The sequence below is a fragment of the Mobula birostris genome, chromosome 4 (genome assembly GCF_030028105.1).
Source record: "Mobula birostris isolate sMobBir1 chromosome 4, sMobBir1.hap1, whole genome shotgun sequence".
NCBI lineage: Eukaryota > Metazoa > Chordata > Chondrichthyes > Myliobatiformes > Myliobatidae > Mobula > Mobula birostris.
In genome coordinates this window covers 134752464-134771132 of record NC_092373.1, presented here as the reverse complement: position 1 = coordinate 134771132, position 18669 = coordinate 134752464, and the positions used below count along the sequence as shown (strand labels likewise).

Here is an 18669-nt window from a genome sequence, read left to right as displayed (position 1 = left end):
TGATTTTTATAAACTGTTTCACTTCTCCACCTATTCTTACAGCGGCAGTTTGTTCTGTTCTATCTATCCTATCTGCAGGCTGAGAATAAACAGGGAAGACATAAAACAAGTACAGAACTTTTGCTACTTAGGAAGCTGGGTGACATCAGACATCAAAAGAAGAATAGGGATGGCAAAAGACATGAAGAGTACATTGACCAATACTAAACTAGGCATGACAACCCACCTCAGAGTACTGAAATGCAATGTTTATCCAGTTATGTTATATGGCTCAGTATGTTGGACAATATCTAGTAACATGAGGAAATGAATTGAAGCAGCAGACATGTGGTTTTTGAGGAGGATGGAAAGAATATCATGGACGAAGCGAATATCTGACGAGGATGTCATAAACAGAGCAAACACAAAAAGAGAAATAATGTATGAGATCATGAAAAGGCAACGTAACTTCACTGCACATGTGATTAGGAAAGAGGAGTTAGAATGTACGGTAATCATGGGAAAGATTGAAGGGAAGAAAGCAAGAGGAAGACAAAGACAAATGATGATGGAGACAGCAGCCAGAGAACTGGAAATGAATACCAATGAATTGATCCACTTGACCCGAAACAGCAGCGTGTGGGCCATGGCAGTCAAAGCTCAAACTGGGCATGGCACCTGATGATGATGATGATGACAACAGTTCCCATACCAGACAGTGATACAGCCAGTCAGGATGCTCTCAGTTGTGCCCCTGTAAAAAGTTCTTAGGATTTGGGGGCCCACACCAAACTTCTTCAACTGTCTGAGGTAAAAGAGGCGCTGTTGTGCCTTTTTCACCACACAGCTGGTGTGTACAGACCACGGTAGGTCCTCAGTGATGTGGATGCTGAGGAACTTAAAGCTGTTTATCCTCTCAACTCCAGATCCATTGATGTCAATAGGGGTTAGCCCATCTCCATTCCTCCTGTAGTTCACAAACAGCACCTTTGTTTTTGCGACACTGAGGGAGAGGTTGTTTTCTTGACACTACTGTGTCAGAGAGATGGTTTCTCCCCTGTTGGCCACCTCGATATTGTTTGAGATAAGGCCAATCAATGTAGTGTTGTCGGCAAATTTAATTAGCAGATTGGCACTGTGGATGGCGATACAGTCATGGGTGTACAGGGAGTAAAGGAGGGGACTCAGTACACAGCCCTGAAGAACTCCTGTATTGAGAATCAGAGGGTTGGAGGTGAGGAAGCCCACTCTTACAACCTGCTGGTGATCTGACAGTAAGTCCAGGATCTAGCTGCACAAGGCAGGGTCAAGGTTGAGCTTCTTGTCATGCCTGGTTGGAACTATGGTTTTGAATGTTGAACGGTAGTCCAAGAACAGCATTCTCACATAAGCATCCTTCTTCTCCAGATGTGTAAGGACGATATGTAGAGCAGTGGCTATTGTGTCATCTGTCGATTGGTTGTGTCAGTAGGCGAATTGTCGGTGGTCCAGTGAGGGTGGTTGCAAGCTGCAGATGTAATCCTTGACCAGCCTCTCAAAGCATTTGCTTATTATTGCAGTGAGTGCGACGGGACGCCAGTCGTTTAGGCATGTTACGTGGGTCTTTTTTGGTACAGGGACAATGGTGGATAATTTGAAGCAGGAGGGCACTCTACACTGGGAGAGGGAGAGATTAAAAATGTCTGTAAACACACCAGCCAGTTGTGCTGCGCACACCCTGAGTACTTGCCCTGGGATGCTGCCCGGTCCTGCAGCTTTGCGACTGTTCACTCATTGGAAACATCTGTGTACCACAGCCTCAGAGGTGACCAGGTTGCAGGTTGTAGTGGCTTTCCTCGGAGGCTCAGAGTTAGCGTTGTTGAACCCAGTGTAAAAGCAATTGAGCTCATCTGGGAGAGAGGCCACGATGTTGGCGGCACCACAACGTTTGGCTTTGAAGTTTGCGATGGTGTGCAGCCCTCGCCACAAGACGTGTGCTGTTCATTGTGCATCTTGACTCAGTCTTGTCCCTGTATTGTTGTTTCGCAGCCTTGATAGCTTTGCGCAGATCATAACTGCTTTTCTTGAGCTCTAGTTGATCTTCAGCGATGTAAGCCCGATGTTGCGCTGTATGTGCTGCTCGCACAGAACTATTGATCCAGGGTTTCTGGTTCAGGAAGACCCTGACCGACTTCTGGGGGACAGTATCATCGATACACTTCCAGATGAAGCATGTTACTCCATCAGTGAACTTGGAGACATCCTCATCATGGAAAACATTCCAGTCGATGTCATCGAAGCAGTCCTGTAGCATGGAGGCCAATTGGTCTGACCAACAGTGGACGGTTTTAACTATGGCCACCTCTTGTTTCAGCTTCTGCCTGTACATCGGGAGAAGCAGGATTGAAGAGTGATCTGATTTTCCAAAAGCTGGGCGAGGGAGAGCTTTGTAACCGTTGCAGAAGGGAGTGTAGCAGTGGTCAAGTGTGTTATCTCCATGAGTGCACATCTGAATGTGCTGATAAAACTTCAGAGAGACTTTTGTCAGCGATGCTCGATTAAAGTCACCGGCGATGATGAAGGCAGCCTCTGGGTGTGCAGTCTCCAACATGCTGATGGTTTCATACAGTTCCTTGAGAGCCAGGTCAGTATCAGCCTGTGCCGGAATGTACACCGCTGTGATGATAACAGCCGTGAACTCCCTAGGCAGCCAGTAGGGGCTGCACAGCAGCACCAGGTATTCCAGGTCTGGGGAACAAAAGGATTTGAGTGGATGCACATTCTGGGGGTCAAACCAAGCATTGTTGACCATGAAGCATACCCTTCCTCCTTTACTCTTCCCAGTGAGGTTTCTTGACCTGTCTGCCCAGAACAAGGAGAACCCAAAGGGCTCGATGGCATGATCCAGTATCTTCTCCATCAGCCAAGACTCCACGAAGCACAAAACGTTGCATTCCTTTGTTTCCCACTGATAGGAGATTCTGGCTCTCAGTTCACAGAGCTTGTTATCCAGGGACTGAACGTTAGCCAGGAGTATGCTAAGGAGCGGCGGTTGATTGGCATGCCGTCTCAGCCTCACCAGGAAGCCAGCCCTTCTCCCTCGCCTCTGACGCTTCTTCCAAGGTGTAAGAGATGAGTTTCCCATGGATCGCGCAAGCAGGGGATCCCTGCACAAGCAGGTGTAGGAAAGGTGACACACTGTGGGTAAATGTCATCTTTCCAAAGTTCAGAAGGGTCAGTCTATCGTATCTGATGTGACTATCAGCTACTTGAACAGAAAATGCTAAGAAATCGTAGAAGTTAGTCGTATACCGTAGATTTGGAACAGAGCTCACAACATGGCTGCCGTATGCGGTGCCATCTTGTTGATACTTTGTCCACATAAATGAGTATTACAACAAGGAATTTTAATCAATTGAACTGAATTTTTACTTGTGAATCACATGCTCCCACCACCCCACAATAGAGTCCAAAACAAAAATGGAGAAAATTGCAAAGCTTGAAAAACTAAAGAAAAATCTAAAAACTGTAATGTCAGCAGTTCAAAAGTATTCACCCCATTTTGCTCAGTACTCAGAACCACCTCCCACATCTATTATAGCCAGTGGTCTTTTTGTACAAATCTCCATTAGCTTTGTTCAATGTGATGGAGCAAGATTTGCCCATTCCTCCTTGCAAAATTGCTTAAGCTGTGCCAGGTTAGTTGGGGAGTGTAGGTGGACAGCCAACTTGAGGTCTTACCAGAGATGTTCAATTAGGTTAAGGTCAGGACTAACTGGGCCACTCAAGGACATCAATTTTATTCATTTGAAACTACTCCATGGTTGATCTGGCACTGAGCTTTGGGTGGTTGTCCTGTTAAAAGACAAACTTCCTTCCTAGTTTAAGCTAGCATGCTTTTATCCAGGATTTCTTATATTTCGCAGCATTCATCTTCACGTCAATCCTGACAAGATTTCCAGTCCCTGCAGCTGAAAAGCATCCTCATTGCGTGATCTCACCTCCACCATACTTTACAATAGGGATGATGCTGATGTGCAGTATTAGATTCATGCCACACGTACCACTTAGTGTTGAGGCCAAAAATGTTCCACCTTGGTCACATGTGACTACAAGATCTTCTTCCATATTTTTTTACAGTATCTTTTAAACGACGCTTTGCAGAGTCTTTACATGCAAGGATATGCCTTTTCTTAAGCTAGGGCTTCTTCCTTGCTAGTCTTCATAAATACCCTTTTTGTGCAAGGCTTTGGAGATTGTGGAGCCATGAACTTCGTCTCCATTTGCAGCCACTGACTTCTGCAGCTCGCTCAGCATGACTGCTGGCATCATAGGAGCCTCTCTTATACGTGCCATTCTTCTCCGGCAACTGTTGAGAAGGGCAGCTTGGTCGAGGCAGTGCTGCCGTGGTTTCATATTTTTCCCCATGTTTTCACAATGGACTGCACTGAGCTCTGAAGTATGTTCAGTGCCCTTGAGATGGTCTTTACCCTTCCCCAGATTAGTGCTTCTCTATTACTATTTCCCTGACTTGTCTTCAATGCTCTTTTGTCTTCATTTTGGTCTGGCCTGTTAAAAATCTATAATACTGCTGGACCTTATCGGGTGGGGGTGAGAGGGTATATATTCTTATGAATTCATTGAAAAAAGGTGACACTCCAAATTTTCTACACTTACAAATCAGGTGAGTTGGTAAGGTAATATAGTATACTGCACCTGAGGAAAGCTAGTGTAGTAATTACAAAGAGGATGAATACTTCTTCAACCCCACAATTTTGGTTTTTAATTTTTAGTAAACTTTTGACAGGTTTTGGAATTTTTGTTTAGACTTGACACGATGCACAACATTTTGTAGATTAGCACAAGAAATCCTATTTCAATATATTTGAAAGTTAGAAAATGAGACAGTAAAATGTGAAAATATTTGTGGGGGATGAATACTTTTTCAAGGCACTATATTGGTCTGTTACAGTGAAGCTCAATGGGAGCTTGAGGAACTGCACCTCACTTTTCCTCTGGGAGTACCTCTTTGCTTTCAGGATTCAATATAGAATTCCACACCTTCAGGTAACTTGATTTCTTGTTCTGTATCAGTCATACATCTGTAAGATTAGCTTAACTTGTGTTATATTTTTCCATTTGTTTTCTTTTCCTCCTGAGGAGCAGAGAAGATGTCTTACTTGATTTGCTTGGCTTGTCCTCCTGCTCTGCATTTTGCAACTCCTACACTCTTTTGTCTTTAACTGCTTCCATTCACTCACTGACCTGATAACTTTGTTAACAGTTTATCTGATTAGCCTATCAGAGTCATCTCTCGCCCTCATCCTTCCTGCAGATTACTAGCTTCATAAACTAGAAATTTATTCACTGCATTCAAGGCGTGGAACTTCTCAGCACAGATATTGGTAGCTAGCTTAAGTACTTTTAAAACAGTGGTGAACTCTGTGAAGTCTTGGTGTGCGTCAGTTCAAGGTTACCTTATTGATTAGTCAGAAGCACAGGGGATGCAGAGAGAGGTGAAGGCCCATAAAAAGAAAATGAACAGAGGGAAGACCAAAATGGATTTAAATGTAGAAGAGAAAAAGATATAGAACAGACAGAAAACAAAACCTTGATGGCAAGCACTGAAAATTCCAACTGGGTTGCAAAGAAAACAAAAATGCTGCCTTGTCTAGTGTTTCAGATTGATAATTTGGCCCCCCAGTGGAAAAGTGAAAAGCTGAGAATACATTAAAGGAAAGGGAAGGGAATAGACTGGTATCCTGAAGATTCAAGGTGAGACACATAAAAAGCATGGAGAGGAGTATACATACCAGTACAGACCATTTTGAATTAAATTGCCTTTTACAGTGCATTATATTTCTTTAATCTTTGTACTCACACTACACATTAGTGATTCGGCACAATTGGAAAAATGACACCCGAAATTGAATTACCTCAATATTTCTTTCAGGGAGGAAATGAAGTTCACTTTAGCAACATACGCTTGGTGGCTATTTTATTAGGTATACCTGTACACCTGCATGTTAATGCAAACATCTAATCAGCCAATCATGCAACTCAATGCACAAAAGCATGCAGGCATATTCAAAATCAGAATGGGGAAGAAATATGATCCAAGTGACTTTGACCGTGGAATGGTTGTTGGTGCCAGGTGTGGTGATTTGAGTATCTGAGAAACTGATGACCTCCTGGTACTTTCACGCACAACAGTTGCTAGAGTTCACTGAAAATAGTGTGGATAAAAACAAAAATGATCCAATGAGCAGCAGTTCTCACTTCATTAATGAGAGAGGGCAAAGGAGAATGGCCAGAAGGAAACAATAACTCAAATAGCCACACGTTACAGCAGGAGTGAGCAAGAGTATTTCTGAATGCACAACATGTCAGACCCTGAAGTGGATGGGCTCCAACAGCAAAGACCACACCGGGTTCCACTCTGTATCTAATAAAGTGGCCACTGAGTGTATTCTATCATAAAGGATATGGCTATATACAAGTTACGACTAAAACAGTTTTGGTACTACTGATACAAGTTTAAAATGAACCACTGATCAGACTACAAATATGTAGTCCACCACCTCTCAGCAAGAGTACCACATGATACACCACTTATACTTTGTACATGAAGGCAAGAGATTAGAAGAATGTACTACTAGGCAGTATTACAAACACTTAAAAATCTGCAGATGCTGGAAATCCAGAGCAATACATACAAAGTGCTGGAGGAAATCAGGTCAGGCAGCATCTGCAGGAAAGAGTAAACAGTCAATGTTTCAAGCCAAGACCCTTCATCAGTCCTGAAGGGTCTTGGCCCGAAACATCAAATGTTTACTCTGTCAGGCCTGCTCAGTTCCTCCAGCATTTTGAGTGTTGCTCACTACTAGGCAGAATGTTTTGGTAGACTACCATATGTTCCTGGTCATACAAAAGTTTGTAGGGCAGCTGACAAACCATGCTCTGAAAACAGAGAATGCAAAGATTCAAAATAAAGCAATTCAAACCAAAAAGGGAAATAAAAAGGTTGGGGGTGTTGTGGATAGTGTGGAGGGCTGTCAGAGGTTACAGTGGGACACCGATAGGATGCAAAACTGGGCTGAGAAGTGGCAAATGGAGTTCAACCCAGATAAGTATGAGGTGGTTCATTTTGGTGGGTCAAATATGATGGCAGATTATAGTATTAAAGATAAGACTGTTGGCAGTGTGGGGGATCAGAGGGTATTTCCTGCAGAGCATCAAGAAAGCTCACCTCTATCCCAGGATACTAACGGACTTTTACTGCTGTACCATTGAGAGCATACTCACCAACTGCATCTCAGTGTGGTATGGAGGTGGATACAATAGGGTCTTCTAAGAGACTCTTGGATAGGTATATGGAGCTTAGAAAAATAGAGGGTTATGGGTAACCTGAGGTAATTTCTAAAGTACGTACATGTTCGGCACAGCATTGTGGGGCGAAGGGCCTGTATTGTGCTGTAAGTTTTCTATGTTTCTAAAAACATTTTTAAAAATAACAATACTTTTGTAAACTATGTATACATTCAATGGCAGCATTCCAACAGTTTTTCTGCAATATCATAAATACAAAGACTTATCAGAACAAATTGAGGAAAGCATTTAAAATGCAAAGTTGGTTAGGAGTAAAAAGTCATCCACTGCAAGTCTGCAAAAGGTAAACCCCAGAACTTGAAAAAACTTCTGAAAGGCAGATGAGAATTAAAGATGCATTTAACATCAATGATCCTAACAGTAGAAGAGAACCATTGAATTCACAGAAATAATTACATACAATATTCTGTTCAAAACAGCCCTAAATGGGGGGGTTCAAATTTTTAGTTTCAACTTGCATTTGAACTTTGCATTTACACACTAAAAAATGATTATTAAAAAATGCAGATATGATCCAACAAATATAAGCAAGATGCCTACTAATTGGTTGTCTATTATTTAAGACAGCAATTGCTGGCAGAGTTTAATCATCAGGAAGATTGACAATAAAGCTACCTCTGCCATCATCATATACAGAAATGGATACATACAGTAATTTCTAACAGGACGAGATGACAAGTGACTATGAAATTGGACTCCTAGTGTATTTTTCAACCACACGCCTATTTGATGAAACTAAATATAGCCTACCAATGCTCAATTTGGGATTGAATCTGGAAATTTTGCAACTATTTGCTCAATGGATGAAAATCACTTATAATTCATTTATATTCACATTAAAAGGGTTTAGCAGTTGGATTCAAATAGCACAATGGAACATTAACAATATGCCCATCATGGTCAAACTGGACTACACCACTGCTTTCACTGAGGCCAAAATCTTAGTCACTTTCAATTTATGGTTTCAGCCTAAATGCTCCCCGGAGGGAAAAATGTGATTAGCATTAAGAATTTAAGCAAAAGCAAATCAACTATTGACAATCATTAGAGTTCATGCATAGCAAGATGGAAGCCTGAATGAAGAATAGAACAAGAAAAAGCCACCGAAACGTAGCATTATTTGACCTCCAATACAAGAGAGATATCTGTAAGTACCAGGAAGAGAATAATCCATTAGTTCATAAAAATTATATTAGAATGAGTTAGTGCATTGCCAGCTGAGAAAAGAAGTAGTTTCTCCAGAAAGACCTGAATACCTGCGGGACCAGAAATATCCTGTGCTTGTTCAGCCAATCTGCTGGCAGCTGCATTGCTAGGAAACAATATTGGACTCTTTGGAAAGAAAGAAGCACCTGAAAACAGTAAAAATTACAGTGAGGAATATTAAAAGGATTTGCAGAATGGAACATTTTCAAACCAATAAAAATTTACCATTTGTATGTGAACTACATTGAATCAAAACAATAAACACCATTGGAACCTTAATATCTTTCAAGTTGTCTTCTGGGTTTATGAGAGTGTGGTAGGGTTAGAGAAAGAAATCCATTATATAGATATTAAAAATCCAAAAAGCAAAATTCTATTAGTTTAGAATATTGAATACATGTCAATACTTAGAAAATACAGTAAATATGCAAATCACAATACATCCAAACAATCCTTAGTCTGAACATACAAGCTTCAATTTTGACCACCAATGGCATTTCATGAGGTCACCAATTGTTTCTACGATTAGTATATGGATTCCTTTGCATACAAAGCTTCATTATGACATACGTTTGCCAAATGAAGTTTATAAAAACAATACATTTCTTAAGAAATGCTCAGTCCAGTGTTCTGTTTTATCTGACAAGTAATTATTTTCAATTCTAGTTTAAGTGTATCCATAAGAATCATACAAGAGTGAGCCAGAAACCACAAGTTCCCATACAATGTACCTTCAGTAATTTTCTAATATGTAATTAGTGACTACACCTGAAAAAGTGGTTGAGAAATATGATCGTTACAATTCTGGTGCCAACAGTTGCTGTTATTGTAGAAATGTTGGAACTTGAGTCAAACATATCCAATTCCCTACCAGTAAAAGAAACAGAATCTTAAAATATGCAGAACCATCAGTAGTCAATATATTCAATGGTTTAAGCACAACACAAAGAAATAAAACTTCAGTATCAAAACCATTGAAACCTGCCTTGTAATGTTGGATTTTAAATTATTTTTGTGGTTAAATAAGAATCCTTTAAGTAATGATTTCTATCAATTTCTTACTCTTATTTTTAGGCCTGCATTTTCACCACTGCCATCCCCAACTATCATCAGTGACTGCAAAGGAATGCCGACTTTTCAGTAATTTGGTTGGATGATTGATCTCTAAACTGAGCAGGTATCACATCTGTCAATGTTTCATTTAGTTTGAGGCAATGCTTTTGAAATGTTCATAACCTGCATCTCTCACTGCTAACAAGAGGAACAAGTTATGCCACACCAAGACTTCCTCCCCCACATTAGCATTTCCTGTCATCATAGCATGATAGGATTTCTCATCTCAAATTACTGTGCCACACTTGTGTACCTTACCTTTATTTTGAGCTTTTAGTCTTAATTTGACCGTGTCCAGAAACTTCAACAAAGGGGTTCAGCAACTCTTTAGATACATCACACCCTGTTTCCCTGCATTTCCAGCATTTTCTGTTCTTGTTTCCCTGGGAATTGAATTACCTTTTTTTACTTTTTGGAAAGGGGCTGGGGTAAGGGGTGAAAATGGAAGAATCTAATGACTATTTTAAAGAAAAAGGAAACGTGGCAAATTTGGCACCGGACTTTTCGCAGGATAATGCCTTTAAAAGTACAAGACCAGAATTTTGTCTAAAATGCACTGTTTCTCAAATCCAATTGATATCAGATCTGGTTAGTGCTTGTGTGAAAACAATTTAAGACATATGCATATTTGCCCAGATAGCAACCACTAGTTTGGCAGAAATTGGGGTAGAGCTGGGGATAGGGAAGTGATCTACAGGATGTCAGTAATACCATTAAGTATTGCTGGGAGAAGTTGCTACACAAAATGTTGATACAAATACAGAATGAATTGAGATGACAGTAATGCTAAACGTTTAACAAACTGGATGAGTTGGTAAGGTAGTACAGTATTTTACACCCGAGGAAAATTAACGTAGTAACTACAAAGGGGATGACAAGTCTTTCAGCCTCAAGTTTGGTTTTTAATTTTCAGTAAATTGGTGACAGGTTTTAGAATTTTTCTTTTGATTTGACATGCACAATGTTTTGTAGATTAGCACAAAAAGTCAATACATTTTAAATTTAGAAAATGAGACAGTAATATGTGAAAATAGTTGTGGGGGGGGTTGAAAACTTTTTCAAGCCACTGTATACATAGCTAGGGTGCCCAAGACTTTTGCACAGTACTATATATTATATACTTCCAGTTACCAAATAACACCTAATACTACTGAGCTACTACAAAGTACTCTTATTTCTGCTTCCCAATCATCTTCCTATATTTTAACCAATATACAGTACTGTGCAAATGTCTTTAAGCACCCTAGGCAATATGTACCTACAACTTTTGCACAGTCTTGTAAGTGCAACCCTGAAGTCTGAGCTAGCTCCTCTGGTGTAGGGTTTCCACAACAATACTAAATAACAAAATATGGTTTCCTCACGAAGACCAGAAAACTTTACTAAATCAATGCCAACAAAATCAAATTATTTAAACAACATTCCACTTGTGTTGGATGTGCATAAATTGATCACCGTTTCTACAAAATCATTGTAATTATACTTCCCAACATGATTAACAGGATGTGACTATCTCAGACCTGCAAAGCATCAACATTGCTAAATGCACAGATTTTTGATGAACTTGGAGTGGATATCACACAATGCTTGCCTGCTTTCATTAATTGTACGAAGACAGCAAATCTTAACAGGCAATTATTGTTCTGATCACTAACACATTTTAACAGTACATTGCAATAGGGATCTGATTTGATCTCCAATTTGAAATGAAGAGCAGAATAGACTCAAGGGACTGAACTGGGATTCTGTCAGTTGAAAACTTCAGGGTTACAGATCCTCTCACAGATCAGCTTCATTCTCAACTCTTCCCATTTAAGTTTACTAGAGAGATTACAGGAGTTTCTGAGAACCCCAGTGCTTCTAACTGAAGCGTTGGACAGACAGGGACCATACACTTTTCTGAGGGCCTGGCATGAGCTCTCCGTGATGAATTTAGTCAGTGACTGGCTTCATGGCTTTGTTTACAACATGCTTTTGTTCCTGTGCTTCAATTTCACCCAAAGGATCTTTGCTCTCAATTGCTTGACCTCTATCACCTTACCACTTCGGTTTTTTTTGCCATCATAAAAAGCATTAAAACAACTTGTTAATTTAGTAAACACAGGAATAACTTTTGTTTTCAAAACACTGTACTTATTGTTCAAACTCCAATAAAATTGAAAATCTGACAAAACTTTGATTCTGATGGGACTCTGTTCTGTGCGTGGGACCCATATGCATGTGTGGAAAGCAACAATCATTGTCAAAAATCTCAGAGTTATATGTAATACCCTGGTTTAAGACCAAGTTTTATTTTATTATGCCTTAAGGCATGAAAATGCCCGACGCAGGCCTCTCATGGTCTGAGTTGACGTTCCCTCCCTCCTTTATTTTATTAATACAATTATGCAGTTGGGCATTTTATTTTCTGTAGATCTCCTCAAAATGCAAATCTATAGAAAAAGTGTTCCTTGCACACATTATTATACACTTGACAACATACAATTTCAATCCATTATTTCATTTTGTTCTTTACAATAAAAGTTCAGTTGATTAATAAATTAGGCCTGTTGAATTAGCCATTAGGATTTTAATATTTTGACCAATAAGATGCCCTAGAAAACAAAGGGTAGCCATTTCTCTAGCAACAGCATGGGATCAAAGAAATTTCAAGAAAGAAGAAACGGACAACAAAGTGGAAGAACATGGTTAAGTGCTCACAGAACCCCATTTGGAAGGACATGTACCAATATCAGAATATTCTCATGGAGAATATGCAAATAACTTCCAGTTAGTCAGCCAGCACACGACATTTGGAGAAAGGGCAAGAGGAGATGGTTCAATGTCTTCCTCACATGTGGCGTGGACATTTATTTTTACTCAGACTGGTTCTTCGGCACAGAACCATTTCGATATGGTGAGTTAACGAAGTGAAGCAAACTGGATTGATTACTCAGCCTGAGCTCCAACGTTTGCATGCATCCTATAAACTGATATATGGATGGGCCCTTTGTTTTGTTTGGTATAGTTTAAATATTTTGTCAATAACTTAAATCTAAGTTTATGCTGGTTCAACATGAATTATTGTTTCCTGATGAACATTAAATTTGTATGGGAGTTTCACACACACACACACACATATATATATATATATGCAGAATTATAATGTAACCATTTCATAAGAAGTGATCTAAATATGGAAGCATTATTTCCTGAAAATCTTTCAGAGAATGTATAAAGTTTCAGTGCTGTTGCTACTGCAATGCTATTAAGTGTCATTTTAAATGAAGTACAGTAGAGCACAGGTCAAAGGGTGTGCAGATTTTAGTGTCCAATACATTTGTGATCTGTGAAGCTGGAGGCAGTAAATATTTATCATTCTGACCAGCATGTAAGTAAAATCTAAATAGTATAAATTATGAAAGTGGGTTGTGTACTTTTATTAAACTATATTAGAGCATGGCCATTCAGAATAACACACCCGCAGTAGGTTTCTCAGGTTCACTTCTCTCTGCTTCAGTGACAGAGTTGGAGCATCAGTTAGGGCAGGGGTCCCCAACCTTTTTTGCACTGTGGACCAGTTTCATATTGACAATATTCTTACGGACCAGCCGACCGGGGGCGGGGGGGGGGGTGGTAGGGTTGCCAACGAACAAGAGTAGCAGTCAAATACGTTGGGTTTACCCTGAGAAAGACTACAATGACCATGAAGCCTTGCGCAGGCACCAGTGTGCATGCGTATACGTGCGGATTTTTTTCTACAAATCGTTTTTGGCGATTCTGTTCGGGGGGGGTGTTAATCACGAACACAATATAGGTGATAAGTGGCTAACACACTCAATTTCGTTTCTAAAAGGGTTTATCTAATGACTTTAATATTAAACACACAGCGCATATTTTCCTCACATGAATATAGCAATAAGTCAATTATCAGGGGACCTTGAAGTAAGTGTTGAATGAACTTCCAGTAGAAGTGGTAGAGGCAGGTTCGGTATTATCATTTAAAGAAAAATTGGATAGGTATATAGACAGGAAAGGAATGGAGGGTTATGGGCTGAGTGCCGGTCGGTGGGACTAGGTGAGAGTAGCGTTCCGCACGGACTAGAAGAGCAGAGATCGCCTGTTTCCGTGCTGTAGTTGTTATATGATTACATAAGTCAATAGCATCATAACATTTTAAGTAACATTTGGATATTAAACACACAGCACATATTTTCCCCGTATGAGCATATAAAATCATTGCAACACACCAATATCGCTGAATCAGTGGGAGCCCTGGGCTTGTTTTCCTACAACAAGACGGTGCCATCGAGGGGTGATCGGAGACAGCGATACTCGAAGGGGGTTCCTTATGTCCAGTCTATTCCGCAGTTTAGTTTTCATTGCATTCATTGCAGAGATATGTTGGAAATGGAAGCAACGTTTTCAGTGCTTTCGTGGCTATCTCAGGATATTTAGCCTTGACTTTGATCCAGAATGCTGGCAGAGATGTTATGTTAAATATGCTTTTCAGCCCGCCGTCATTTGCAAGCTCGAGGAGTTGATCTCCTTCCCGCGCTGACATGGATGACGCACGGGTAATGACCTCGCGTGCATTCAAGCTCAACAGTGGGCGTGACAGGGAATGAGGAAAGGTGCAGCTGACTCCTATCGCCAAATCATATCGTTTCCTCGTGGCCCGGTAGTGCATGCTTTGCGGCCCGGTGGTTGGGGAACGCTGAGTTAGGGAACTCCTGATAAACCAGGAAGGGCTTGGTAGTTCCAGGCATCTGTCACCCCCTTGTAGGAGAGCGAAGAATCAGAATGGGTTTACACTGACTGCACAGGGCAAGGGAAATTGATGCAAGTCAATTGTTAATTATAAATATAGGACTAACAGCTTTTGTTAATCATGAAAAAGAGCAAAATATGATAAAGGGAATAATCTGGAGTTATGTGACAGATCAGGTATAATCATACTCAATAATATAACAAGCTGAAGGAGCTAAAAGGCTCATTCCTATGCCATGTTCAATAATGTTATGAGGTGAAAACCAGGAAAAAGGTTTACGTTCTCGTCCATCATTAGTAAGTGTCTATGCTACTTTTAAGATTCAAGTTTATTTGTCACATGTACATCAAAACAGAGAAATGCATCGTTAACAACCAACACACCCAACACAACAGCATACTCACAGTGCTCAGCAGAACAACAGATCACAACAAAAAACATAACAAGCAACAAAACCACAGCAAAAATAAACCCTATTCCTCTCTCCCACCCAAGCACAAACACAGTACTTTATCCCCAATACAGACTCGGACCTGCAGACACCAGGTTTCGATCTCCCCAGTGGACTTACAGATTTGACACCAGCCAACAGGCCTCAAATTCCAGACTTCTGACTCTACCCTCAGCCCTTGATTCTCGGCATCAATCCCAGATTGATGATAATTGAACACTAATCTCACTGATTTGCAAGCCCAGGAGGTCATTGGAACTTATTCCTCCTGCCCACATGGAACTCCAACTCTGGAACCCAACAACAACTCGCTGACCCTGGCAGGGGCCTCATCCACTCTCTGCTGGTCCGACATCCGGCCACAGATATAACACGCCCTTCTCGCTGGTCTTCTCACACAGAGCAGAGACTGACTCTGGCCTGACCTGTAATTCCCCCAAATCCCTATCCTTAAAGCATAATCTGGCCCCTAAGTTCACTCAGTCCCCAAACCATTCTTATGAACCTTAAAAAAACGGGGAAAAAACCTACAAAATCTGAGCTGCGACTCCATGAAGGCTGCAGCTCAGCACCATCTTAGAATATTTTTGGATGGTGTTAGCCTTGCCTCAACATAAAATTGGTACCTTAGTTCAAAGACGCAGAAATGAAATGCTGAATAACTCCTGCACTACAAACCTTACCTTAAACTGTGCAGTTCAAAGTAATGTTTGTTCCTTTATACATTTCAGACTCATACATTGTTATCTTAAATGTCTCAAACCACACGTGCACGCATAAGGCACATACACTGAAGATGTCAGCAAAGGTCAGGTAAATCAATCAAGCAGCCATGGAATTCACCTACAGGACTCCGGATGTTTACCACAAATCAATCATGAGTGCTCTGACAAAGAAAGTATAGGAAACTGCCAGAAAGCTTGCCATCAGTTCACTAAAGCTTGGATTTTGTAATATGAATACCAGAGTCACTATGTCAGCCTGATAACAATTTTTCATTTTAAACGTCAGTGTGCATAGTATAGGTTCTCGGCCTTTATAAAGTTTAATGAAAATAGATTTAAAGTCAAGTCAAGTCAAATTTATTTATAAAGTACATTTAAAAACAACCCATGTTGACCAAGGTGCTGTACAAACCATAACAGGTAGCTAAAATCACAAATACAAGAAACACAGATATAAGCAACAAAGCAGCATTTAAAGGTGAATTCCATGATAATCACAGCCTAGCTGGCTATGCCAATTTCAAAACATGAAGTGCAAAATCACATTTTATTATATGAGGTAATTCAGCACAAGTCAATCACACTTCAGGATATTTTTTAACCAAATCCCAGCACCCAAGTACAATTATCTGGTATAAAAGATTTCAAAATAAACTATCATCTGCTATATGGTGTAAATCTGTAAACCTCCAACCCACACTGCAGCTCAGTGTCACTGAACCAGAGAGATTCCAGCCCGAGATCATACTGTTGGCTGTTCACACTGAATGGTCTTACCGTCCCCAAACACCAATCAACTAATGCCAGCTTTCAACAGCTTTGAAACTAGAACTGCAACAATTACAATGGAGCAAGGTAACATGATCCAAAATTTCAAACCTTAAACCTACTGTATTGCTGTGCACTGATTTTCTTCAGCAGTGAATGAACAATTCCAATTTACTTTATTTGCAGCTGTTTCTTTAAATCTGAGCAAGTCATTCCCATAACTGCACATATGACTAATTGATGCTATCCCTGTGCCCACGTGTATTGCAATGTATACACTCAGTAGCCACTTTATTAGATACGCCTTTCCAGCACTGGGTAGGGCCCTCCTTTGCCCCCAGAGCAGCCTGAATTGTTCATGGCAAGGATTCAACGAGGTGCTGGAAGCACTCCTCCTAGTCAGCATCATGCAGTTGATGCAAATTTCTCAGCTGCACATTCATGCAGCTCACACCATTTAAGACAGCGACTACTTACTGGCAGCAAAAAACAAAACTACTATATGCTTTATTAATAACGATCAATGGTAACAATGGCGAGGCAAGCAAAGGGTGGTCAAGGCAAGTGGTGGTGGAGGCAAGAGGCACAGGTACAGGTGAGGTGTGGTTGTGCCAAGTAGAGACGAGCGGTTACAGAGGCACAGGCAAGACATGGTCATGGCAAGTGGAGGCTCAGGCAGAGCCGTATCGTCCCCAAGAGTGTGGGGAGACCCAATGTCTGGTCGATTAAGTGCCGGGTCAGGTATGGGCTGAATCGTGGTGGTGAGATCCAGGCCCCACAGCAGTCCAACAGCAAAGAATAGCCTGATGTCTGAACAATTTAAGTGCCTGGCGAGATTGAAAAAGTCGGGTATTGGGACCAGAAGCGAGGCAAGGGCCAGTTTTGCTCGCTGTTCCACAACATTAACTCAGCTCTGTGCTGAACTGCAGTGAGGCCTGGCTTCCCACCTGTGGTCTCACAAACTTTACTCAGCTTCGCGATGAACTGTGGCTGTTATTTGCTCTAGCTGCAGTGATGTCTGGCTTCGTGCCTTTCGTAAAACTCCAGTTCTGAATGTTATTTGCTTATTTTTATTACTTGCAGGATTTGTTTTTTCTCCCTTTCTCTGTGCATTGGGCATTCGGTGGTCTTTTTAAAAATGGATTCTTTTTAAAAATGGTACAAAGCAAGGTAAAAACCCTGAATTATGCAAATTTCAATTTGAATGCACTTGTGAAGCTGGAAGGCAAAAATCCATCTAAAAGCTTGGCTCCATCAGCTTAGGTTAGCTACAAGTGCCAAGACAGACAATACTGTGAGTTACTTTTTAAATTTAATCACCTATAGGATGTGTCTAATTTCCATTTAGCTACAATACACGAGATTTTTTTATATGTTTCATGACTTGTTGCTAAGATAGGGAGCACAATATTTACCATTGCAAAATTAGCATTTGTTCATCTGTTGACAACTGCACAATATAAAAAGGCATTAGTGTTAGCAAACAGCCATCAACTTGTTTATAAAATAAGAACCAATTGCATCAGTTAATGAATACAGAGTACTTGCAAATAATAGCAACTGTATAAAACATTGCTTTTCTAACATTTTATATCATCTTTCATAATGATTCAGTATGTTCTTTGAAAGTAAATTACAGGAATTAAAATTATAATTACTGAACATCAAAGTAACATACAAGGCAGCTGTTTTCCAATATCATTTGTATCATCAAAGAGGGAAAGAAAAGTGGCAATTGAATGGAAACATATTGCACTCCACAGAAATCCCAATCCTAGCATCTGGAATAGCTTCTTCTCATTCACCCATAAGAGGGTCTTTGGAGAACGTGAGATAAACCGACTAAAATAAAAGCTGTTGAACTACTTTAAAGATGTGCTTTTTTAAAAAAACTTAAAAAGTAAGCAGTGTAAATTAGAATTATTCACTGGCTTTCACCAGCTAAATCTCAAATTCATATTAGTCTTCTACAAAATGCTGATTTATAACATAGATTTTCAAAATTTAGATCCATAAAGTTGATTTTATCAAGGAATTTATGGCGCTCATTGCAGAGATATCTTGAATTATTTTCAGTCCAAAAAAAAAGAGGCAATACAAATGGGCTAAACTATCTTTGCAGATTTCCAACGAATTTAGACTTCATGAACAAATTTGAAGTACAATCCTTTAATTAAACTCTTGTTGAAAATAACATCAAATTGAGCATTGTACAAATATAGTGCCGAGAAAAAGTATACACCTCCCTTAAAAGTTTTCTTGTTTTATTGTTTTACAACACTGAATCACAGTGGATTTGACTTTTTTTT

The 18669-nt window shown here is 40.2% G+C and overlaps 1 protein-coding gene across 5 annotated transcripts in view; it reads right to left on the bottom strand.

Annotated features, from left to right (window-relative positions):
- The window catches only part of arfip1 (ADP-ribosylation factor interacting protein 1 (arfaptin 1)), a 131723-nt gene that overhangs the window by 39719 nt on the left and 73335 nt on the right, over window positions 1-18669 (bottom strand). For 4 of the 5 annotated variants that reach the window (XM_072256071.1, XM_072256073.1, XM_072256075.1 and 1 more), the window contains one exon: window positions 8604-8699. The exons of the other annotated variant lie outside the window; for it this stretch is intronic. In XM_072256071.1, coding sequence (XP_072112172.1) covers window positions 8604-8699 — 96 coding nt within the window. The remainder of the gene's footprint in view (window positions 1-8603; window positions 8700-18669) is intronic. 5 annotated transcript variants of the gene reach the window in all.